Source organism: Lonchura striata, chromosome 1, assembly GCF_046129695.1.
Source record: "Lonchura striata isolate bLonStr1 chromosome 1, bLonStr1.mat, whole genome shotgun sequence".
In the NCBI taxonomy this organism is placed as follows: Eukaryota; Metazoa; Chordata; class Aves; order Passeriformes; family Estrildidae; genus Lonchura; species Lonchura striata.
Genome location: NC_134603.1, coordinates 93,817,567 through 93,843,009, shown reverse-complemented (window position 1 = coordinate 93,843,009; position 25,443 = coordinate 93,817,567). Strand labels below are relative to the sequence as shown.

General features: G+C 40.1%; 1 protein-coding gene across 3 annotated transcripts in view; it reads left to right on the top strand.

Moving 5' to 3' along the window:
• The window catches only part of FARS2 (phenylalanyl-tRNA synthetase 2, mitochondrial), a 229,318-nt gene that overhangs the window by 163,346 nt on the left and 40,529 nt on the right, over positions 1 to 25,443 (top strand). Inside the window, exon 7 of one of the 3 annotated variants that reach the window (XM_031503941.2) lies at positions 6,037 to 6,832. The exons of the other annotated variants lie outside the window; for them this stretch is intronic. Within the exon in view, the coding sequence (XP_031359801.1) occupies positions 6,037 to 6,061 (25 nt within the window). The 3' untranslated portion in view covers positions 6,062 to 6,832. Of the gene's footprint in view, positions 1 to 6,036; positions 6,833 to 25,443 lie in introns of those variants that run through there. 3 annotated transcript variants of the gene reach the window in all.

Genomic DNA, 25,443 nt, shown 5'->3' with positions numbered 1-25,443 from the left:
GTTTGATGGATATTTTATTTTAACCTACCAGTTAATTTTAAATAATTATTTTTTTAAAATTGCAGCCAGCATCCTTGTCTCTGGGTAAATTGAAGGGAAATTCATGGTCCTGCATATCCCATAAGGTCTGTTTATTATAGAGGTGGACCTGAGCTGAAAAATATACTTCTGGATGGTGACTGCTGCCATACCAAATTCTTCCAGAATTTGAGTTTCTGCCCCAGTTCTCTCAAATACTGTCTGATAACATTAATATTAAAATGAACACCATGCAACTGATCTATTATTTATCAGGTATCACACAGAAATGCAAGGGAAGGGTGCCTTTTAAAAATCATTCTGAGGATGAAGGAAAGATTTATGTTTAGTATTTTCTTGCCTATTAGTACATATATGGGACAGATGAATAGTAAGGAAATTAATTACTCTTCATTCTTTGTGAATGGACACCAAAACGGAGATAGGCGAAGACTGATTTAAGTAGTTGTTGTGGGGGTTTTTAATTACTTTGATATATGAAGGACTCATGGTTCTCAACTTAGATATTGCCACCTTCATCCTGTGGGCCAGTGACAAAGACTGAAATATTAAGTGACGCATCTGACAAACCACAATAGAATTTTAACAGTTTCAGTAAGAATATTGCTTTCCCCAGTTGTGCTGGGGAGATGGGATGTGCATTGGGAAAGTGGAGCTCAACCAGGATGGTGCAGCAGATACAAGTTATTCTTGAAGTCAATGGCTAGGCTCAATTACACAAAGCCAAGCATTTAATTGTGTCACGTAGGCAGACATTTTTCTTAGGGTCTGCTAATGCAGATATTCTTGGGTTTGGCTTTATAAAATGAGTCCTTATTTTCAGGGCTTCTAAGGACTAATAAGAGTCCTTATTTTCAGAGCAGCTCCCACTGAAATCACTGGGTACTGTGGGAACTCATTTTCATTGTAATTAGGAATAAAAAGAAGCATTTACAGGGAAGTAATGTATGTGTGCACATTCTGTGATAACCAGCTAGCCAAAGGTGCTGCAAGTTTGATGGGCAAGAACTAAAGTCTGTGACTGGTCAGACTCTTCAAATTGAGGAAATGCTATGCTTGGTCCTGAAGAGTGCTTGTTTGTTGACCCCAGCTGTGTTCCGATACTGTACCCAGGGAGCAGCAGCACCCTAGAGAGATGCTGCAATTATGGCTATTAGTTTTAATTGAAGAGCTGTGTCCTTAACTCAAAGCTTACAGGTAATTTATTAAGGTCATTAAAGAAGGTGTACACTGAAGTAAGGTCTTAGAGAGTACAACAGCAGGAAGGAAAATACCATACAGGGTGAAAACATTACGTATTTTAAGCTTTATATTATAGATTGTAAATCAAAAAGCCCCATGCAACCTGTCATCCATGGTAATTTACTATTCCAGTGTATTAGTTTGTTCTGATACAATTCCACCAGTTCCACATGAACAGACCATTTCGGTGCTGGAAAACCCGATTACTAAAAAAAGTAGACTTGAAAACAAAATATGCTGTCAGCAAGCCACCTGTAAGTGATATTGGGAAAGATTATATAATACATTTAGAGCACTTCACTTCCTTAACAGTCAGGGCTGGCACAAGATGAGCTTCCTGAATGTCGTCCCAAATAAATATATTTTTTTTTGAAATTGCAATCTGAAATTCTCAACATTTAATTTTCTTTTTCCTGCTTATGATGAGAAAATCATATTGAGAAAATCATCATTGAGGAAAGAGATAAATTTAGTTCTTGAAGAACTTTTCTTCTTTGAATGACACTGAAACTCCCTGTGGCTTTCAGTGAAGCTGACAGTGTGACAAATGCAAAATCAGGACCTCAGATCTCCTTCCAAAGCCCACTGAAATCAGTAGAAGCCATCCCATTGACTTACATGGAGTTAGGATCAGGCCCTTTTTGGTTTCCTTGCTCATTAAAACCCAAAGTCTGTCTACAGAGAGCACAGAGTAATTTTTCTTCTGGGAACCTGGACTTTATTGCCAGTGAATTTGGTTCTCCATTAAGAAATACAATGACTGTTGTTAGAAATGCTCTTGTTATTCAGGAGGGAGATGTTGATATTTGCTCAGTAAAGTGGTAGTTAATAATGAGATTTGCATTACAGTTGCCTTCAGAAGTCCTTCCAGTTTTCTGGTATTTTGGAATTACAGGAGGCACCTAGATGTTGTAGGAATACACTTACACTGTGCTTAGCCACATTTTTATGCATTGTGAAAACTGCTCAACTCTGACTGAAACATCCATCATCCCCAACTTTACTAAGGACAAATGAAGATATAGATTTATTATGAAATATTCTCATACTGCAGAACAGGCCAGTCAAGCATAGAAGATGAAAGAGCAGCTGAAGCTGTAACTAAGAATGTGGGGTTTTTCCTTACATATGGTAACATCTACACTTGTGAGCAGGGGGCTAGGAAGCAAGGGATGGAGGATGTAACCAGCCACTCACTACTGACCTTGCCTTTAACAAGTTGGATTTCGACTTTGTGTTGCAAGCACACCCCGGTTTATCTGGCTAGGAAATATCCCTTCATCATGTTGTTTGGTTTGCTGCTCACCATGGACAGGCACTTGGGGTGCTGGGAGACCTCTCAGCTTTTCCATTACTGTAGGGTAAAGAATGCCCTCTTCACAAAGAATCATATTACATTGTGTGGAGCCTGTCTTTAAAAAAAATGTAATTGCTTTGGAAGAGGATCTCTGAGTTTCCTTAAGTAGTGTCAGAAAGATGCAATCAGGGTGTTCTTGGGTTTGCTCTTACCTGTAGTTTGTTCCTGTGTCTCAAAAAAGAAAAACAAATTCTAGGATTAATGATTTTTACATTAAACTAAAAGATGTGATGACAGAATGGAAAATAAACTCTCAGATGACTAAAAAGACAAAAACGGTTTGTCTAAGCATTGTTAAGCATTGCAACTGAGATTGCACAAAATTTACCTTCACTGCAGAAGTTTGCGTGCTCTAAGCAAGGTTATTTGATAACAGGCATGCCTTAAAGGATACACACATGCTTTCCAGGAGGAAGATCTGTCATGAAGTGCACACCTGTTGCCACCAGACAGTTCTGGTAGCAGAACATGGATTGCTGGAGTGATCTGATGAGTGTCCCTCTAGCTGGGCGTCATGTAGCCAGCAGTAGCATAACTAGGTTGCTACAGAGGGTGGTGAATGAAATCTTCCCTAAACTGTTAGGGAATGATCCAGAATGTCTGTAACCTCTGTTACAGAAGGTCTCCCTAATCCCCATTTGTTAGTGATTGCTTATGGCAGGGACTGCTCATATACAAATCCAATTGCAATTTAATCCTCTTGGTTCTTGTCATCACTAGTATTCTGTGACATTAAGTCCTAAAGTTATCCACCCGTTCTTTTTAAAGTATCAATTTGAAAAGTGATTTAGTTCTGTTTGACTTTGTAGTAGGAGGGTAAGGAAAAAATGCTTCTTAATTAACTTTCATCATACTGTGTCTATTTATTTAGTCCTGTTGTTCTTTCAGATAAACAGCCCTGATCCTGTCAGTCCTTCCTAATTCAGTCATCCTTCTTGATAAATAACTTTTGGTGTCTGTCTCAAGGACCCTTTATTATCTTCATATATTTTTTAGATGTGGAGGTCAGAGTGAGCTGGTATCCATGGCATTGACTTTTATGCTTTTATATTATAACATTTAAAGTGTTTCATTTTTCTTGTTCCTTTGGGAAGATTCCATCTTTTTCTTACTGTATTTGTGCTGAGCAAAATTCTTGATCTGTTGGAAGATGGTGTGACAGGCTTTCCTGCAATGAACTCTCTTACTATGTTGCTAGATTTTATTTCTATCTATTTTTTGACAATGAGTTTTGTAATATGGTTATTTACACTTGTGTTGGTTTTGCATGGCCTGTTTTTTGGTAGTGGGAGGGCACAGAGGTGGCTTCTGTGAGAACCTGCCAGAAGCTTCCACCATGTCCAGCAGAGCCAATCCTGATGACTCCAAAGATGAACATACTGCTGGCCAAAGCTGGGCCAATTAGAGATGATGGTAACACCTCCTTGATAACATATTTAAGAAGAAAATCAAAACAGAGTTGGGGAGCAACATGCAGGTACCAAGGGCAGTGCAGAAGGAGGGGAGGAGATGCTCCAGGTGCCAGAGCAGAGATTCCTCTTCAGCCTGTGGTGCAGACCATGGTGAAGCAGCTGTGCCCCTGCAGCCTGTGGGGATCCACAGGAGATGCAGAGATCCACCCACAACCCATGGAGGAACCCAGGCTGATCCTCCTCCTGGTGAATGCCTGGAGGAGGCTGTCATCCTGCGGGAGACCCAGTGGAGAGAGGGGGCCCTATTTCCAGGCTGGAGCAGCCTGTCCTTGGAGAACTGCACTGTGTGGAAAGAGAGACCCACACTGCAGCAATTTTGGGAGGGCTGTTGCCTGTGGGATGGACTCACACTGCAGCAGTTTGCAGGGAGCTGTTGCTCGTGAGATGGAGACACATATGAGAAGTTCACAGAGAACTGTCTCCCATGGCAGAGACCCCACAGTGCAGCAGGGGAAGGACTCATCTCCCTGAGCATTGGTAAAAGCCTTGGCTGATGAACTGACCATAACCCCCATTCCCCCATACTCCTTGTGCTGCTTGGGTAGGAGGTACAGCTGGGAAGGAGGGAGGGGTGGAGGAAAGGTGTTTAAGGGCTTATTTTACTCCTCATAATCCTGCTCTGATTTTGTTTATAATAAATTCAGTTTATATCTCCAGTTGAGCCTGATTTGCCCATGGTGGTATTTAGTGAGCAATCTCTCCCAGGCCTTATCTCAATTCATGAACCCTTTGTTAAATTTTATCTCCTCTGTCCTGCTGCAGAGGGGAGTGAGTGAGCAGCTCTTGTTGGTGTCTGGCATCCAGTCAGCATCAACTCACAACAATGTTTTTTTTTTTACCAGTGTTTCTAGTCTAAGTCAAAAGCTGGACTAGATGTTGGGATGAAGGGACAGTAGTAAAGAAAAAGCCACCACTCAGGTAATTGCCTCTGTTCTGTAACAGAGGTATCGTTGCCTCAAGTATTTGGGATTTTTTTCATTTATGGCACAAATTGTGGCTATTCATTATAGCACAAATGGTTGTGCTATACTTGAGATACTCCATTGTGAGGTCATTTTTCTTTCAGACTTTGTTCCTGTGTGTGTAGAAGTAAGAACATGGGATTTTTTTTTCTGATCATTTCAGTGGTGTGTTTGCAACAGACTGAGAAGCACTATTTAAATCTTATAGCAAATAATAAAATTTATTAACCTGACACTTTTTCAGAGAAATTCCTGCTACTTCTTTAAGACAACCTAAGACCTTTTATCCCAGTACTTCCTGAGCTCAGACTGGCTCCTCAGTTGCAGTTAGTGCCTATTCAGGTGCCTTTTCCCCTGAGATTCCATTGAATTTCTGCTGAGGTACAATGTTTTAATGCCTCAAAATAGCAACTAATGATAAGAGCTCAGTAAAAACAGTGCTTAACATACCAAAGCAATTTTTCTTCTGGCCTAGAAACATTGAAGAGAATTCAGTTCTTTGTGACCACCTCAGATCATCCTTTTGTCCCAGTATGGAGACTGTCTCTCTGTATTTTATTACAGAGTTTCCAGCAGCTGATCCTCCGATGCTGCTCACCAGGCTGTGGCTGCAGATCCCATCAAGGAGGAGTCTCTAGCAAACACTTTTTTGTTAGGTTTGACTACAGTATCAATATAGCAGATGTTGTCAAAGTAAATAAAATAACCTCAGTAAATTGTCCGCAAAGCCCAGCCTGTTCCACACAAGTTACATTACTCTTGCTTTATCTATAGTTTCAAAGTCTCTCTGAAATTACAGTTGTGTGGCTTTTCATAGTGAGAGGCACAAACACCTGAGCAGCCAAAGTTGCAAAGGTGACTTAATAGTTCCTTTTAATTTTTAAGTAATTAGCTCTGTGAGCGAAATGCTGTTCTTTTATTAAGAGTTACAAAATACTATACTAATTCTGCTCCTGCTTTCCAGGGGGCTGAAGTTTAAGGCACACTGATGTTTGAGCTTCTACGTTCTGAAAATGTGTGGCCACTCTCTGAGCATGTGAAGAAGCTCATCTGAGCTGCAGCTGAGTATAATATCTTCTATTGGCTCTCACAATTCCTAGCAGTGCTAAGATAAGTCCATTTTGGGATGCTTCTTTGCACTGTTTTTTAAGATGAGAGTGTACTCCCTCCTTGCTGAGAATGTTTTTGTATATTTTAGGGTTTTTTTCTCAGCATTAGCCTTTGCCTGTTTGTCTGCCTATTCCCCTCCCCTTCCTCTCCCCCCAGTTTTCATTTTCAATTATTTTTGTTTATGTTGAACTTCTGCCTGCTCAGCTGCAGCAGAGCTCAGTTTTGGCAGCCCGCCTTGTGGTGTGCAATCCTACAACTTCTGCTGCTGAGCAGCATGTTGGAAATCACTTTGAAATAAATCCATGTTGGACCGAAAGCAGCATCTTTGTTGTTACCCCCTCAGAGTAATTTGGTGCTATAATTGGAATTCTCATTTGAAGTAAATAAACATGATGTCAGATCTATAGACAGATCTGGATGCAGAGTCAGTGAGAGAAGGATGTGTGCATACAGCCCTCTCTGGAAGAGAGACGTATTTGCAAAGCATGCATGGCACTTCTGATGCCTTGGGGCAAGTTAGTGCTGGCGGGTAGCCCCAGATCCCCATTGGGCCACCTTGAGGTCTGTCAAAGGAAATGTTTGCTTCACTCCTGCCCTTGACATGAATGTGGCCCTAAGCCTCATGTTGTTTCCATTCTCTTATTTGGAAAGGTAATATTCAGGGGCAAAAATAGGAGTCTGTGGATCCACCATGGTACTGATGCTTTACCAGTCCTTGGAAGGGAGACGATGCTGTGGGCTTTCCTGGTTCCCTCCTGTGTGTAGTCTAGGATTTCCATTTCAACAAAGATATGGAGGAAATTGAGAGAAGATTGACAGGAATAGTCAGAGCAAGGGAATGACTGAGAAAACCACTTCTGGTAGAGACAGTTTGGTAAGTAAATAGAGATTTAGAAAATCGTGGGTTGGTTGGGTAGAGGATGGGTAGAGAAGGGTGGTTTCATGGCTTTTAGTACAGAAGGCAGCATGCTTCAAGTGAAACTGCTAGGAACCAGCTCCACACCCTCCTCTTTGCAGGAGAGTGACAGAGATGCCAAAGGCTCATGTGGGGAGACTGAGTTAATGCAGAGGAATATATTGACACATGAAAGACACACATAAGTATCTCAGAAATTATTTGTGTTGAGAATGGATTAGAGCCCAGACAAGCTTGTGCTAATACACATGGACATTAGTTCCATTTCTAGCTTCAGATATCCAGTCCTCAAGACTGTTTAAAAGGGCATGGTCTGATGGAGTGTCATGATTTGGCACTGGCCAGATGCCAGGCACCCACTAAAGCTGCTCACTCATCCTTCCCTGCTGCAGGTGGACAGAGGAGAGAAGATTTAACAAAGGGTTCATGAGTTGAGATAAGGACCAGGAGAAAACATTCCAGATCAAATTAGAGCTATAAAGTGAATTTATTACCAGCAGAATCAGAGCAGAATAATGGGAAGTAAAATATGCCCTTGAAAAAAAACACCTTTTTTTCCTCCAACCCCTCTCTCCTTCCCGGTGGCAGCACAGGGGTACAGGAGTGTGGGAGTTTGGTCAGTTCATCACCAGTGAGTTCTCTCACTGCTCAGGGAGAGGAGTCCTTCCTCTGCTGCACCGTGGAGTCCCTCCCATGGGAGACAGTTCTCTGTGAGCTTCTCCATGTGGCTCCATCTCATGAGCAGCAGTTCTCCCAAAACTGCTGCAATGTGAATCTGTCCCACGGGCAGCAATCCTCCCAAAACTGCTGCGGCAGGGGTGCCTCTTCCACTGGGTGCAGTCCTCCAAGGACAGGCTGCTGATATTCTTTGTTGCAGACGGGACAGGGCTATGTAGACTTTGGTCTGGCCCAAAAAAAAGCTGCTCATATCCTCCTGTATGGTGTGATTCAGTAACTTGAAATTGTTTTTTTCCAGGGCTTTGAAATCTGGGCATTTTTGCTGCAGGCTGCTGCTCATTTTCCTCCTGTATCTTCATATTTGTTTTTGATTAAAAAAAAATTAAGATCTCCTGGTTGCATTAAAGTCTGGTCTGCAAAAGCAGTGTTTAAATCTGCTTTGTACTTCTTTAATTGAGAAATGCCTACAACACAGAGACTTGAAATTGCTTTTTCAAGCCAAGCACATGGTTGCTGTTTGTCTGTCACACCAGCAATGGTTCCAAGTGTTTTTGTGAATTCAATCAAATACAGTCTAGTGCAAGCCAGAAAGCAAGGGATGAGAAGGTACTGATGAGATAAATGTGAGGTGGGAAAGACCTGCAGCACAGCTGATTTGCAATTAGCATCTTCCCACTTCCCTGTTGTCTGCCTGTTCTGCCAAAGGAGGCAGAAAGATTTTGGTTTGAAAGGATGCTAAAGATGGCTGTAGAAAGCTGTCGAGGCTACAAACAGAGACATGTCTGTGGTGGTGGCAGAAGAGGAGCATGTCATGCCCTGCAAGCTTCTGAGGAAAGAGCCTTTTAGCACAGCTTGATGGGAATGGGGTAATGGCAGCTTTTGAGATTAGATGGGGAGTAAATGATGGATTAACTGCATCACCCAAAAACCACTGTATATAGCTGTCATGGCTGTGTCCTCAGGATGAACAGCTGTTGCAACAGTGTGTAGTTATCCCTACACTGTCCTCTTTTCCTCTCTAACACTTAGCTTCCCATTGCACTCCTGTTGCTCAATGATGCAGTAGCACCTATGAAAAAAGATGAAATGGCAGAGATTGCATTCAAAACATAACTGGAAATCCTTTTGATTTCAGCAGACTGTGTTTTATTTGGTTGCTTTTTCTAAGAATCACTTTTCGTTTCAGTTTCTCTCTAAACATCCAAATGGGCTTGTGCATTTCTTGAAAATAGTAACATTACTGAATCAGTGAGGTTTTTTCCTGCTGCTTTATCTGACAAAATTCCTTCTTCTCCTTTGAAGTATTAGTGATTCATATCCAAACATTCCTGAGGAACTGGGAATATTGGTACTGGCATTGGAAAAAAATAAACTCCAGGAAGAGACTTACTGGCTTCTTCAAACATTGAATAAACCCACAGCTTTCAGAATTTATAAGATGAACCTATTAGAATTGGGTCACTTTCTATATTGCCTCTTTTTGGTCTGAAAGAGGCGTACTTTGGGGACCTTGTTGAATTGTTTGTCCTAGTGGTCTGCAGAATTCAGTGTCTGGAAGCACAGTAGGGGTGGATATAGGGGCAGTTTCATTCCTTGTGATTTCTGGACCTCTCTCCCTGGTGGGACTTGTGTTCCCCTGACTCTTGTCCATGTGGTCGCTCAGCTCCTTATTCATTATGGTTCCTCAAAAGCTACTGGCTCTCTGATTACATTTCTTATACAAGATCCAAAGATCTGCAAGCCCTCCATCCCACTAGAATTAACCCAAAGGGAGGCCCATGGTCTATGGCTTGACTTCACTTTGTGCTTCACTTTGGGCAGTATCCTGTTACTGTTTTAACCACTACTTCACAGATGAGTGTTCCACTGCTTGGTGCTGTCAACCTGAAGGAAATCTGTTTCTGACAACACCTTAGATGCAGTCCAGGTATGAGGATGCTTTTTTACAACTTCCTGTGCAATACTAATGCATAGAAAACTATAGAGCCACCTCTGATGCCTGGAAACTGAGTAGATGTGATTTTGAAACAGAGACTATGTGTGAGCAAAAATCATGGAACTGGGAGAAAACAAGGTGAATGAGTTTTTTTCTGTAACATTCCCTTGAAACTGTCTAGACAAAATAATCTTTCCAGGTAGGACTTAGACAGCAAAGAAACCCCCAGATTTATACACCATGAATTTAAATTGTACAGTAAACTTCTATATTACATTTTTTATTAAATTGTGTACTCTTTAAAGTGATTATCTTTGAACATTTATACTTTTCTATAACTTGATTATTTTTTTACCTAATAAAATTCCGAAGAATTTGATGTTATTTCTTAGTGCTTAGAATTGTATTGCCCAGTATTTCCATTAAAGTAAGTTGTTTAAACTACTCAAACTCTTTATGCACGTTTCTTCTCTTCACTGTTCTTCAAACCTAGATAAATTCCCTCTTTCCAGAAAACCTATTGCTGCGGAAGTCATATACTTCTGTCCCTGCCTGACTAATTTGCCAGCCTTTCCCCTGCCAAGAGGCTACAGACCTGTCCCTCATTTTGGTTCTGTTGTCCAACCTTCTAAAAGCAGAGTTGACAATGATTTCAGGCTTGATCTCTCAGGGTTTTTTCCTGTCTGCTCTCAGAAACTGCTGAGGATCGAGATCATACAGCCTCTCTGGGCGAACTGCTCCACTCCTTGCCTGTCCTCATGGTGCAAAAGTCTTTCCAGATATCTGACCTTAAGCTCAGTTAATTTAATCCAGCCTGCATCTTCCTTGCATTCTCCATCACTATCCAGTTTGTTTCTATATTAATTTATTTGCCTTTCATGCTGATCTCTGTGTCCAGTTATCTGTGGAATTTTCTCTGCAGTCAATATTTTAAATCAATTAGATCAGTCCATCATTACAGTGCACACATTAAACCTAGAAAGAGCTGAATGGAAATTGAAATGCATGTTAGTTTAATGAGATGTAAATAAAATACTTGACCAGAGTGTCCTTTCTTTGGAAGAGTTTGTTTTGTTTGGCCATGGGATTATCTGTGTCCTGGTTTCACTGTAGCTGGAGAAGGTGATGGTGATGAAAAAACAGGAGCCCAGATGGTATAAAAATGAGGGGTATGAGAGACAAAGACACATGTCTTTAATTTCTCAATAAGGCTGAAGTTTTATTCAAGGACTAGAAGGATGCAGTTGGATTGGGCAATCCATAATACAAATTCTCTACCATCTTGAACAGAGTGACAATAAACAGGGTGACAATACCAGTTTAGTCTTTTGGAGAGAATAGCTTAGCATTTCAAGTAATTTAATTGTCTTTAGTTGTGCAATCAAAGTGTATCAATCAAGTGTGAAAAAAGGCTCAATAAATTTAATAATGAAACACTAAATTATGGAAGGATGATAGGTTTAATTTTGTCTTTTATTTCTTTTGACAACACAGAGAAATCTATTGATTATGATGCTCAGGTAATTACCTATCAAAGTGATGGTTTTAATGGCACATGATTTATTGTGTTTTCTACTTGAAAAATATGTTACATGTGCGATAAAAATAAAACTTTTGCTATTTTTTAGATTTTCACTAGCAATCTATTTTAAAATGGAATCAAGAGACACTCTTGTAAAGCTGGCCTCTTATATTAGCCAGGGTCAGATTTCTCGGTCATTTTAAGCACAATTGAGACTCTACCAGCAACATTATCTCTACTGTCATTTTATTTCTATTTTTTTAAGTATCTCTGCGTGTAAGTGTTTTAATGGGAAAACTTGCTTGTGATGTTTTGTCTTCAGATTTTTCTTTCTCAAGGGAAGCCTGTTAGTCTTTTAAAATGACATTATAAGTTGCTCAATAACCGACTTGGGAGTTGGAAGAAATCTGTGAGGAATGCTGGAAGGAGAAGAGACCTTTTGAGTAGCAATTTACTAGCTGTTTGTGGAATGCTGAGTTAATAGAAAATTGTATTACTACTCTACCAGTGCTAATAATGCATAACATTATTCTTCTATATTGCATTTTTAAAATAATCTATGTGAGCATATCAGTCTTCACAACATCCTGTGAGAGAGATAACTATCAACATTATTCTAATTCTCATTGTGTATTAAATGAGAATAACAACTGTTTCAAATTGAGAGCTCAAAAGGAAAAAGAGCATGTTTCCTACTAAAAGTCCCATAGCAGGTTGTGTTGATCATCCCATACATCTTTCTGAAGCCAGTTGTTATACTTTACTTTTGCAGAAACACCTCTTATCATTCTTATTTGCATATTTCCTATTTTGGTGAAAAATATAGACTGGCCCATGTTGGGTTCAATGTTTTGTGAAAAAGGAAGCCTTGATGAGGTTGTATAGCACACTTTCCAATCATGTCTTGGAAACCTACAGTGATGAGGTAGGTTTTACCATGGCTTTACCATGCCTCTGGGGAAGTTATTCCAGTAAATGGTTGTTCTCAATGTTAAAATTCTTTCTCATATCAAAATGAATGATCTTGATAGAAGATCAAAATGTACTTCAGAATGGCCCATAAATGATTATATAGGAAATTGCTGCATAAGAGAAATGTGTGTGTGTGAGTCCATCTGTCTTCCCATGTGAGGAAGTGAGACAGAAACCACTGTGTGCTAGCTGTAGTGCAGAAGTCCACAGGTTTTCTGGGCTGCAGCTTGGATTTTGGTTGTTCTCTCCTTTCAGTCTTCTGACTATGCTCAGCCCTATTCCTGAACTTGAATCTCAAATTTAGGAAAAGCTACTGAATTTTTGTCAAGTTCTTGATTTTATTTAGCACCAGTCCACATGATCAAATGGGGGTTTGGTTATGTAGGCAGTGTAGTTTGGTTATGTAGGCAGTGTAGTTTGGTTATGTAGGCAGTTTAGTTAAGCAGAAGATGAAAATATACTTACTGCTCTAGTAAGAAGAATGACTATCGAGTTAGTACTGTTATAGATATACCTTATTGACAAAGGCCTCAATCTTGCAAGAAATTCAGCTGAACTACTGCAGAAGCACTGTGCAAAATCCTTTTGTGGCATGGGGAAGGAAGAAGCTTACAGGACCTTTAAAGTTATGAAATGTTAATTGGTGACTCACAATGCTGAGATTTCTCTATTGCTTTTTTGTATTCTGCATCTGCCTAGTTATGTTTGTTTCTGTGAACCATGCAAACTATGTTATTTCATGCATAAAAGGTTTGATTTAAAGGGCTCAAATAATTAATGGCTATATTGCCTACTCAACAAACTATCAAGCTATAGAAATCGATTCTTTTCCATTATATATTACTTTATTTTAATCAATTTCTAGCAAGTACACCTAACTTGTATTGAACAAATGAGATTATTTTCAAAATTCTTTATGCATTTTTCTCTCTGTCTTGCTGACCCAGTATGCCCCTACTGCACTACCAGCTCACACTTTCCTTTCTTTCTTGGCTCCCCCTTCCTCACTGCAACAGTGGGTTTGTTTACCCAGGCTCTTCAGCTACTAAAAATTCTCTCTTATGACTTCTTCCCCCTCACAGCCTTTGAATGACACTTCGTCTCTAGATCTTACTTTAAAACTCGTTTCCTTCAGTTACAATTATGCTTTTAATTGTAAATGGTGGTATTTAATAAAGATTACTGCTAAATGAAAATATAATGATTTTATTTATTAATTCAGGGGCAAATTAGACTCCCAGGTGTTAGTCTGTGATTACTATTACTACTTTGAGTGAGACTTTAGTTCTGTGTTTAATTTTTTTTCAGAAACATGCTTATCTTCTTACTTGGACTCCTTTAATGAGTCATTTTAATATTAATCCACTCTATCCAAGTCAGATCACAAATTTGGAAACTGTTTTACTGCAGAACATGCACTACTGGGGATAGTCTGTACTGCAGATTTTCCAGGGATGGGATTGCTAGTCCTGTGCTCAACTTGCAAAGCCTCCCTTTTCTGGGGAGATGGCCAAGGCAGCAGTAGATTTATTCCCCGTGTTTCCTATGCAATGAATCTCCCTGTTGCAGGAGAAAAGAAAAAAAGGTTTATACACTTCATAGTCTTCTGCCATGATTTGTGCCTCTAGGACGTTTTTTAGTACTGTGGTCATCAATGTTCATTTCTTGAATCTTTTTTTGGATGTGTATTTCCCTGTTCATGTCCTAAGATAGATCATAGTTACTCAGGCAGAAAGACTCAGTCCTGACAAGCTGTTTAAATCCATAATACTGTATGATTTTCAAAACCATTTCGGTCTGCCTCAATTGCAAATTTAATTTATAGCTAATTTAAAAAAAATAGGCAAAAGGCAGAAGTCTTGGTGCTCCTTCACCTTTTACTTGCCTTTCTGTTCTTTTCACTTGTACATATATGTCCTAAAATAAGACTCTGTTCCCTGCTGCTCATCCATGAGGCACTCATGAGATTCCAACTTTGAAATTTCACTTTCCTTTGTTCTGTGGACAGTGGTAGGCATTAGACTAAATCAAGGCATGCTCAGAGAAGATTGTGTCTTTACTCTGAAAGTTTAATCTCCATTTTCAGAGATTTCCTATGTGGTACGATTTGCCAGCCAGTTTTATCAACATATTTTTTTTTCCCAGAACTCTTTTACCATGGCCCTCCAAACTTAGCATGTGTTTTCTGAGAGTCTTGACAACTTTAAAATTCCAAGTGTGAAAGTACAGATTCAATTTTCTAGAATCTTGGCTTGCTGTTTGTCTGACTTGTGTTCCTTAAAAATAACTGAATATGAAGGTTCTTAGTTCTGCCTTTTTTTTTTTTCTTGAGGTGTTAGACTGCAAGTATTTTTTCAGAACTTAGAGAGGATCTTTGATGATAAAGACATAATCAAAATCTGGTTAATACTGCCACGTGCTTACCAATTCTGTTAAATGAGAGCTTACTATGCTACAGCTGCTTAACTCCTTCAGCAAGTGTTAAATGCACTCCTTTCTGTATTTCAAACTTCACCTGTCTTTCATTATGGCAAATTTAAACTTCCATTTAAAATGATACCAATTACTTCAGTGAGTTTCTTAATAAAAATTGCAGTAGACAATCTAGTAAGAATTATGTGTGCCTTCATTTGACAAACTATATAATACGCTTTTCATTTTATATCTGCTTCTAACATGAAAATGCCTCATCAGATAATTTCAATCTGTTTTCTCTACCAAATCACCAATTAAGAACTTTAGATTACATAGGATTTAAGGGGGAAAAAAACACCAGACCATGACATGTGACAGTATCATCGTCTGTTATTTTCCATCTTACCAGAACTTGACTCACCTACTGCTGAGCTGAGATTTTTATCTGCAGCCCTTGCTTGGCAGTCAGTCTCTGAAGGACTCGGAGGGGAGCTCCAGTGAAGCCTTTGCTGGGAGCTGCAGAGCCTCCTTCCCAGCTGCCAACTCTGAATCCCACAGGCATGAGGAGCGATGCCTGAATGAAGCAGAGCTCTGCTGGTATCAAACTTGCTCCATGCAAAAGCAGTGGGCTCACACAGTACAAATCCATGCAGAGGCTCCAGCCCACAGACCTCTGCAATTGTTAGTTGATACACAGTTATCACTTTTGTGTCCAAAAATGGTGTGTGCAGGCTGCATTTGTGAGTAGTTTTGCATAGTTCAACATTCTTAGGTTTCTCTAATTTCAGAAATCTATAAATCAGACAGCTCAAGGGTAGGTAGCTGGTGATATCAGGCTGCCAGCATAGGCCTGTATGGCAGAATGACCTGTTTGTTGTAAGCCTTATTTCCATTAGATTATTTACTCCATAATTTTACAGGAAACATTTTAAGACATACAGACATATTATAGTTGGAATTTCACTTCTGATTATGATCTTACTCGAAGGTTTAATCTTATTTAGTCTGCACACATCGTCTTCAGTGACAACTGTTTGGAAAACTGTTATTAACCCAAAGATGCCTTTCAAAATTACATATTCCAGCTGGCTTGCAGGGAACACACCAATCAGTTGGTGAACTTGCACAGAAACATTCATTTTGAGATAACCAGTTCAGATCCAGTGCTAGCCGAGGGCTCTGTGAGGGTGAGAAGGTGCAATTTTCTTTATCCATTAGAAAGCAGTCAAATTTTGAAAGCCTTCATCTGTTTTGAAGCTGCATCATTAAAAATTGGTGCTCAAAATCAAAATCTCTGTTGCTTCATCACATGGACCTTGTAATGTAAATATGTGGTGGCCAGCTGAAGTCGTAGGGGCAACTGAAGGTCAGACACTGATGCCTTAACTTTCCCCACTGAGTGAATGCACTAGAGCACTGATGGGTAAAGAAATATTCTACATGCAGAAGAGCATCAGCATGCATCTCTTTAAGGGTTTGGCTTTGAGAAGACGGTCCTGAAATATTAGCAAAAAGAAGAAAAGTTTACAGTACTTTGAGATTCTCAATCTAAAATATAAGTTTCCGGGGAGAAGAGAGTTCCAGATACACAACCTTGAACAGAAAGATCAACATATGTAAAGAAAATTGTAGCTGTCCAGTTGAAGTCAATCAAGAAAGGTCTGTAAAAATGACATGGTAAATTCTCTCTTAATGACTTGAGTACCAAGTTACCTCAGTTTATACATTACAGGAAGAGACAATTTCTAACACCCTGTGCTGCACCACCTGTGGTCTAAAATCAACATATGTGCTTTCTTCTACTTTTTGACCATCACTACCAGCAAATATATTTAACTCAGAACTTTGCAAAAGGTTTTTTGACTGATGCATAGAAGTGGGGGGACATACAGCTATAATGCTGTATGGCTGATTAGTGGTGCATTTGTCGCAGAAGTAACTTAGCTTTGTTCACCCAGCAAATAGATTTGATCAACAGTTTGATATTACACAGCAATATCTTTCTGTTGAGCAAAACTCCACAGAAAGAGTTTAGTTGACAGTTTTTATTTCCTGGCTATAAAGAAATTATAAACAAGAGAGATGGGAAGCTTAAAGTGTTTAGTATTTTAAATGTGCCATTATGGATATGCAAGAATCAAGTAACAAATGTTAAAGCATTGTCAACTCCTAGGAAGTTGCTCCATTGAGTTACTTGTATGCAACTTCCCTGATAGCTCTGTCATCATATCTGGGACACATTCCTCTTTCTGTAGCCTCAGTTAGTAAGATGACTAAGGGGAGAGGGAGCACAGCATAGGTTTCCCTGGTTCTGCTGATTCCTGCCTGTTGGTGCAAGTCAGAGCAGTATCCATGGTACTCCAACTTATGTTGGGAGACTGCATCTAGGCACAATCAGGCCATTACTGGATGGGTGCCCAGGTGGCCAAGGGCCAGCATTGGTTCCTCACCCCTTGACAGTGACTCTGAGTTGCTTTGCAGTAATTACAAATTAGTAATTGCAGCAGAGGACCTGTATCTTTGGTACTGAAATCGAGGTGATTGTGTCGATACTTCTGTGAATCTGAGTGCACCGACACCTCAGCTGGATATTGATGCAATTAATAAGCGTTAATGTCTTTGCTCCAAGTAGCTAGATCCTGAAGTACTTCACCTCTTTTAATTGCTGAAAGGGAAGGTAGAGCTAAGGATTGTGAAAATCTAGAAAAGAGAAGAAAGGTGACAGCTGCCAGTAGGGAGAGAAGATTTTGCATGCTTGTGTCTCTGTATTAGTTGGGTGTTTGTACATACACAAATGCCAGTGAAGTGATGCGTGCTTAAAGATTGTCATGTCAGCCACAGTTTTATGGGAAGCAATGCCTTTGTAATGAGTGAGGTGAATTTTGAGGCTGTCAGTAGAACATGGATGTGAAGACCAATGCGTTACCCCAGAATAACGGGAGAATTGTGTGTACAATTCAGATGGTTAATGCAATTGGAAGTAAACACAAAACGTGTCTTCATTTTGGATATGGGGATGGAAAAATACTACATAAGTGGAGAGTGGGTGATCAGAAATTAACTGGGTCAATATTATAGGAAAAAGAGATTGCCCTTCTCATATCACTGTGGGTAGAAAAAAATTAACATTGGAGAGGAATGTCGTTTGGTGTCATTCTAGAAGTGAACATCAACCTGCCCACTGTGGGATGTTTTTGTTTAAGAAACCTATTGTTTTCTGGAACTCATGCTTCTATAAAAAAATTTCTCTTGGTGCTGGCCTCAAAGAGTCACAAAGATGTTTTAAAACACTGTTATTCTTAATTCTCTTTCTACTGACCCCACTCTAGCAGTAGTCCCAGCACAGGACAGCTGTAATAAAATAAGCTTTTTTATACTTTCAGTTGCTGTTATATGAAAATGGAGTAGACACAAGCAGGTGACAGCACTTAAAATCTAGTGCAGAAGTCTTCTCTTGTCTGAAACAGTCATGTGAACAAGTGCTGGGTGTTACTTCCACCACGGGAGATATGGAAGTACCAGTGTAGCATTTGTAAACCTGCTTTCAAGATAATCTACAGACATTATTTTCTTAAAACCACCCCTTTTTACTCTAACCTTGTAATAGCCAAATGATTTATGTAGAAAATATAATTTGGCTTTTATGTTGTGAGCAACGGAAGAATGATTGCTTCTAAAGTGTTGCTTTTTAGTGAGATATTAATGGAGAGATAATCCATTTACATTTTTACAGTGGAAGTTTTAAGATTCATTTTGGTTTTGAGATTCATTTAATCTTTGCATTAGTGAAACACAGCTGAAGTACAGCTGTGGAAGAATAAAGTAGTTTGTCAAAAAGAAAAAAAAAAATTTGAGGTTCCATACAAAATCCTGCTGTTGAAATAATCATCTGGTTTTAAAATACTTTTAAAATATTTTTTCACAAGCTTCTTGTAAAGTGGACCAGAATTGTAAATTCTACATGCTGTATTTTCAGAAAGGTTTGTGAATGCCTTTATGGGTAGATAGTGAGATGAATAAATATGGGTGACATGTTAGTTTGTATTAATCTTCTCAACAGCAGTTGTTTGCTTGTTCTGCCCTATCCCCTTGAAATTCTCTTCTAGGTGACCAGTGTTTTGATCTGCTCGTGTCACACAGTCCAGCTGGAAAAAGCACCAAGACTGCCATTATTCTGTGCTATAAGGGCTGTATAATTGCAGTGTAGAGCAATTTTCATTTACTAATGAGTATTATGTTACTCTACTATCTTGGCATTGCAGGAACTAGACAGTGATTATTTGAACTGCAGACAGTGCCCTGCTTATATGTTTTCTGCTGCTTAGGTAACCTTTGCACAAGAATTGGAGCAGGGAACAAGGGAATAAAGAGGGACTGACAATGCACATCTGGTGAGGCAGCTTATTGGTAGTTGGCGATCTTGCACTTTGAAAAAAAAAAAACACATGCAACCAAAAAATATAAAACAGCTGACCAAATGCTTGGATGCTTCAGCACTAATAAGGAAAGAACCTGGGGCATGAAAGAAAAAGCCGCCTATGTGAGGGAATGTATCCTGATAGTAAAGCCTTATTACATTCTAGTGTTTTCAGTTCCTTTTGAGTATGGAACATTTTAAATTACAATAACTTGACTCACACGGCCAGCTCTGCATTTAGCATTGCTATCTGTTGTGTTTACGTAATTGGCTGTTGGCTTGTATATCCTGATTGTGTGTGCATAGGTGTCTGTGTAAATTGCAAAGAAAAGCAGGTGATTCCTTGACTTCCTTTTTAGTATTCTGCTCCAGTACATGTAAGAATTGGACAAATGACATGATGTTCTCTGGCATTATGCATGATGTAGCTGTGTGTGAACACTCAGCCCCACAGCTCAGGGAGCTCTCATGGCCTCTTGTTATGTGATCAGTTAGTGAGCAGAGGACACATGCTAGAATTGCCCTTTGCACACGTGGCTGTACCACTCAGGATTCTGGATGGCTCCTTGAACAGCATATACTTCTGAAAATGTAACAGAGGTGGAAAAACCTGCTGCTCAAGCGTGTTTCTCTTTCTTGCACAGAATCCATGAAGAACTGGGGTAGCACACCTCCCTGTAAGAAAAGGAGCCAAAGGAGGCCTACAGGTTTTCTTCTTTTTTAATAAAAACAAATCTTATATGGCCCATATTTCTTAAAAGCTGTTACAGGCAGAGGCAAATCACTGAAGTTCCTGCATCCTATCTCAAGCCACTGGGCAAGGAAAAAAGGAAAGGGGCAACTATGTATTTTTTAAATAGCTTAACCAAGGGAAAATATCTCTTATCCAAATTTGAATATTATCTGAAAATTGTTTTGGTATAGCCTGTTAAGTGAGTGGTTTCAAAACAAGTCTCCACTAGGTAAAATTATTCTCTGGGCTGTAGATGGAGATCAGACAAGGAGCACAAGATGGTGGGTTTGGATGTAAGACATGAAATACACCCTTCTGAGCAACTGTGTGCAAGATGAACAGTGCTCTTTAGCCTCCTGACCCAATCCAAGAAGCTTTTCTGATGAGGAAAAATAGCTGACAACATGTGACTGAATTCCTTGGTTTGCTCTGCTTGTGCATGTGGCTTTTGCTTTAACTGTCTTTATCTCAACCTTTGAGTTTTCTCACTTTTAGCCTTCCAATTCCTTCCCCCATTGCATCAGAGGAGTGAGGGAGTGGCTGTGTGCAGCTTAGTTGCTGGCTGGGGTTAAACCACAACAACTCTATATAAATATAAACTTCTTGGCTAATTTTAGGGTGAATTCTAGAAGGGAAATGGTATGTCCCTTGAATGCATCATCCATTTTCACATTTAATACTTGTTCAGAAATGGAGCTAAAACTATTAACCTCAATGCTTAAACAAATCTTGTGAATTACAAAATATTCCTACACAAATGGGTTATGGAAAAACTATACTGAGTTAGAGATTAGTCTTCAGAAGTTACTTAGTTTTCTGTGGGGAAATTTACTGGCTGTTTACACTTTTATGAGTGACTTTTTAAAATAGAAGTTTTCTTAATTTGAAGACCAGATTTCAAGTCAAGGTCATTTTACTAAAAAGTGACTTTTAGATGGAGAAATAGTATATTATAGAAAAAAAATAGAGAATTATTCATAAAACAAATGAGGCTTAGTTGAGGTTGCTCTTGCAATTAACTATAGATTCCACAACTCAAGATTGTCCTTTTCAGAACAGCAATTATCCTGTCATTAAGACAACCTATTCTGAATCCAAAACTTTGCTCTTTTCATCCTGAATTTCTCTGTCAAGCCCCTGTTCAAAGAGAACCTTCAAATGTGAGCTGTATTTAAGCAAGTGTAACCAGTAAAGTGAGTTAACCTGAAATTACTCCAGGGGGAATGGCAAAAGCAATTGTAGCAGTCTCTATATAAAATAAACCAGAAAGAAGAAAAAGAAATAACTTTCTACAAGGAGATCAATAATGAGCAAGACTCATGCTTTCTAAAGACCTTGGGAACCAGCCCATAACTTAACTTGTTAAATGCTGCTGACACTGAAAAGACTGATTTCTTTTTTCTCCATGAGGCTGAAGGGCAGCAGACCTCTAAAAATTAAGACATTTAAAAAATGTCAGTTTTGACATCCAAACATCCAAACCAAAGACATGCAGGGAAACTGTTGCTTGGTCTTGAAAATACTGTGATGAAATCCTTCACTTCTGGGCCTTGATGTTAGAGAAATTTCAGTCTATGCCTTTGGTCAACTGAAGAGAATACATTTCCCCTTCTCTGGGTCTAGTATCTTAAACTCCCTTTGAGCACACGTGATTTATTTTTCTGTGCTCTGAGTGCCTTGTGCAATGTTGTTTCTTGGAAAAAACCTGTGAGGAGGAAAAGACTGTGAAGATGTGGTGTCCCGAAAATGGGAAATGTGGGCAGTTCCTGAGCTTTAACAGACATGTGCTGTACAGCAACAAAACTAAAATGTTTAGTGGAGTGTTTTCATTGGAGACAATGCTTTCAGTTTGCTGGATCAATCTGTGATGACAACCTTGTGAAGATGCTGACTTAAAAGAAACGAGCAGCATCTATCCAGGTCTTTTTGAGCCTTCACAGATTTGGTACAGGTAAAAACTTTTCTCATCTCATTGTGCTGCACATTAGATCTGCAGGGTAGAAGTGTTTTTTGGTCTATTTGTGTCGCTGTCGAGGCAGGACAGGAATGAGGAGACTCTGACACAGAAGGCTGTGAGAGTAAAACTGGTTTATTCAAAATACACTGCTCTTTTATACAGAGCCTCATGAGGACCAATTCCATTGGTCCTGAAGTGAAAACAACCCACACCATTGGTGCAAAGTGCTTGATACACAGTGATAGAACTTAACTATAAACAATGTGAATAACAAGAGAGATAAAGAATTATTTACATTCTTTTCCAACTCTTTCCCAGCTTCTGCCTGAATAGAAACTCTCCATTTCTCTCTTTGACTGAATCTGAGACCCACATATTTGTTCGCTTTTTTTCCTCAAAATGTTTACTGGGAGCTGGAGCACAACATTACCTAAAACTGAGATGCTTGTTTACTCTTTTAAACTATGCATTTCTCCCATTCTTCTTTGGGCTTGGTGAAGCTCTCCTCTCCTCTCCTCTCCTCTCCTCTCCTCTCCTCTCCTCTCCTCTCCTCTCCTCTCCTCTCCTCTCCTCTCCTCTCCTCTCCTCTCCTCTCCTCTCCTCTCCTCTCCTCTCCTCTCCTCTCCTCTCCTCTCCTCTCCTCTCCTCTCCTCTCCTCTCCTCTCCTCTCCTCTCCTCTCCTCTCCTCTCCTCTCCTCTCCTCTCCTCTCCTCTCCTCTCCTCTCCTCTCCTCTCCTCTCCTCTCCTCTCCTCTCCTCTCCTCTCCTCTCCTCTCCTCTCCTCTCCTCTCCTCTCCTCTCCTCTCCTCTCCTCTCCTCTCCTCTCCTCTCCTCTCCTCTCCTCTCCTCTCCTCTCCTCTCCTCTCCTCTCCTCTCCTCTCCTCTCCTCTCCTCTCCTCCCCTCCCCTCCCCTCCCCTCCCCTCCCCTCCCCTCCCCTCCCCTCCCCTCCCCTCCCCTCCCCTCCCCTCCCCTCCCCTCCCCTCCCCTCCCCTCCCCTCCCCTCCCCTTTCCCTTTCCCTTTCCCTTTCCCTTTCCCTTTCCCTTTCCCTTTCCCTTTCCCTTTCCCTTTCCCTTTCCCTTTCCCTTTCCCTTTCCCTTTCCCTTTCCCTTTCCCTTTCCCTTTCCCTTTCCCTTTCCCTTTCCCTTTCCCTTCCCTTTGTTTTCCCTTGTCTTCCCTTTCCCTTCGTCTTCCCTTGTCTTCTCTTGTCTTGTCTTCTCCAGAATTTTCGTGCATCTGTACTCTACCCCTGGAAGATTAGAAAACAGCTTGACTATATTTGTTGTCAAGACCTCTTTTGAAAGAAGCGATATAACAAACCATTGAAGAAAACTTAGGTTGCTGATGATCACTAGAAATGTTTACTAACCTTAAACTGTATGAGCTTATGGGGAATTGTGGTGTGTTCTGATGAGTGTATTTTATTAACAAGATGCTTCATATTTTAATGGGCTGTTTCTCTCAGTCATTTGAGGTGCTATTATGCTAGTTACTCAATTTTATGGAGTTAAACAATAAACATTAAAAGTAAAACCTCAGGAAAATTGCCAGAGTGTAAAATAGATCTGTCCCTCAGTAGTTTTCATTTACTTTCATTTTCAACATGTTTTTCTTGCAGTTTACTAACATGTATTCTAGTATTTTGAGCAAGGAAAGACAAGCCTTAATCTAGGCCTCTAGGTCTGAAGACACAGAAAGGAGTGATTTATTTCCTCCAGAGGATGGCAAGCTTTGTTTTCAGTTAACCCAATCATTTCCAGTATGAGGCCTGTCAATGCTTCTGCACTTGAAATCTTTGTGATTAAACCATAGTGGAGTTGACCTTGGAAGTCAGGTCAGTAAAAACCCTAAATGGTTAAATTAGAACAAACAGGTAATTGGTATATGTTTAATGTTTTCTACATTACAGTACTGGCACCTTTTTCTGTTTATGAAAAATTTATGAAGTTTATGAAGTTGCTTAACTTTCACATGCATGAATTTGAAAGATTGTGTGTTTTGTTTGAGCAGAGATGTGAAAGTAAATACACAGCCCAAGGGGCAAATAATGCCCATTAATTCCTTTTATTTTTACCTGGTGTGTGAACATGTAATTGAGTTTCAGGTTACCATCAGAAAACCATATGCTGCCTGATTAATGTGAGTCTTTCAAAGGGGTAGGAAGGTGCAGTTATTTCTCAGGAAGGAACAAGACGTCCCTTTTCCAGGATGCATTGTAAACCACATGGACAATGAGAGAAGGCAGGCTCCATGTATGACAAGCCCAAAATTTCTAGTTGGGAATCTCTCCTGCCTTGCAGAACCATTGCTTACTACTAAACTTATTAGCCCCAGGCACAAAAGGCTCAATTTCATGGCACAGATGGCTTTTCATCTGCCCAGACAGCTGGGCTGATTTCACCCTTGGACCTGTTCTACAGGAGGCCTTCAAAAAGCATTAAGACCTGTAGGGTTTGGGCTCTGCAGTTGAATAAGTGCACTCCTCCCAGTTGCTAGTTTGCTGAAGACACAGTGCAAGTGTGTTTATCATTCTGGTACTTTCAAAGCAATAAGGGAATGTGCTTGCAATCATGTCTTGACTGTTAAAGTTATATTGCTTTGTAGACTTTTAGTTTTTTAAATGGTGTTTTAAAAATATTGAAAGAACCTTGAAGAAAGGGTTATTAGAGGAACAGTAACCTTCCCTGAGGTCAGTAGCATTTCTGTTTCCCAGTCAAAAGAGTGGGAGCAATGCAATGAACTGAGTATACAACCACCTCTCTGTGACTTGTGGCACTGAGGCAGAAGGACCTCAAACAGAGGACAATTTCTGACCACCCTGGGGGGTGGCTGGGGCTAATGCCAAACACTTGCCAGGGACTGCTGTGCAAAACAGTGACAGCTCAGGTCTCCAAGGGCTTGTTAACACCCAGCACCACCTGGGACAGACGATTTGGCCCTGGAAGCAGGGAAGTTGCATTCAGCAGTGTTGTTTCTGAGTGAATAAATCCATCTGGGCCTGAAAAACTGACATGGGGCCAGCTCTGATGTCTCTCCATCTGTGGCACAGTTTCTTACGGCCCCACTTCTTCCTGGGATCCCTTGATTTCAACTGTATCATCTGCCTTCTCAGTTTTGGGACTGAGCAAATTGATAATGGCTGTATTTGCTCCTGTAGCCCAGTTTGGACATCTCTGCAGCCCAGATTAGTTGATCTCATGGGTCATGATCTTGTTTAATGCACAAATGTCCTATATTTGTTTGTGCCTTTTGGTTCTGACTTATTTGGCACATTTAGTAGAGATGGTCTTTATTTTCTGTGGCAGAACAGCAGTGTCCTATCTCTAGGGCCTCAATGCTCAAGCTGAAACTTTTAAAGTAGGATAAGGATAAGGAGAAGTAGCCTGACTGAGTGGAAGCGGAAAATCCAGCATCAGAAACTGGAAAGCGGTAGGGACAATTCCTCTGATCAATAGTTGGGATCATCAGCAGGAAAAACTACAAGCCAGCATTTCAGAACAGTTTGAAACAGTAATGGGAGAAGCTGCATTAGAGTTAAATCCTTCAATACATTTGCTGCAGAGTTTTTCATCAACGGATGAAAAAATATGTAATTTAATGTGTTCTGAATAAAGCAATCTTAGATGTGACTAAAAAACCCCAAAACAAATACAAACATGCCAAAAATAGAAAAAGGTAGTGGACCTATGAACACTTCCCAATTCTTTGGACTTGTTC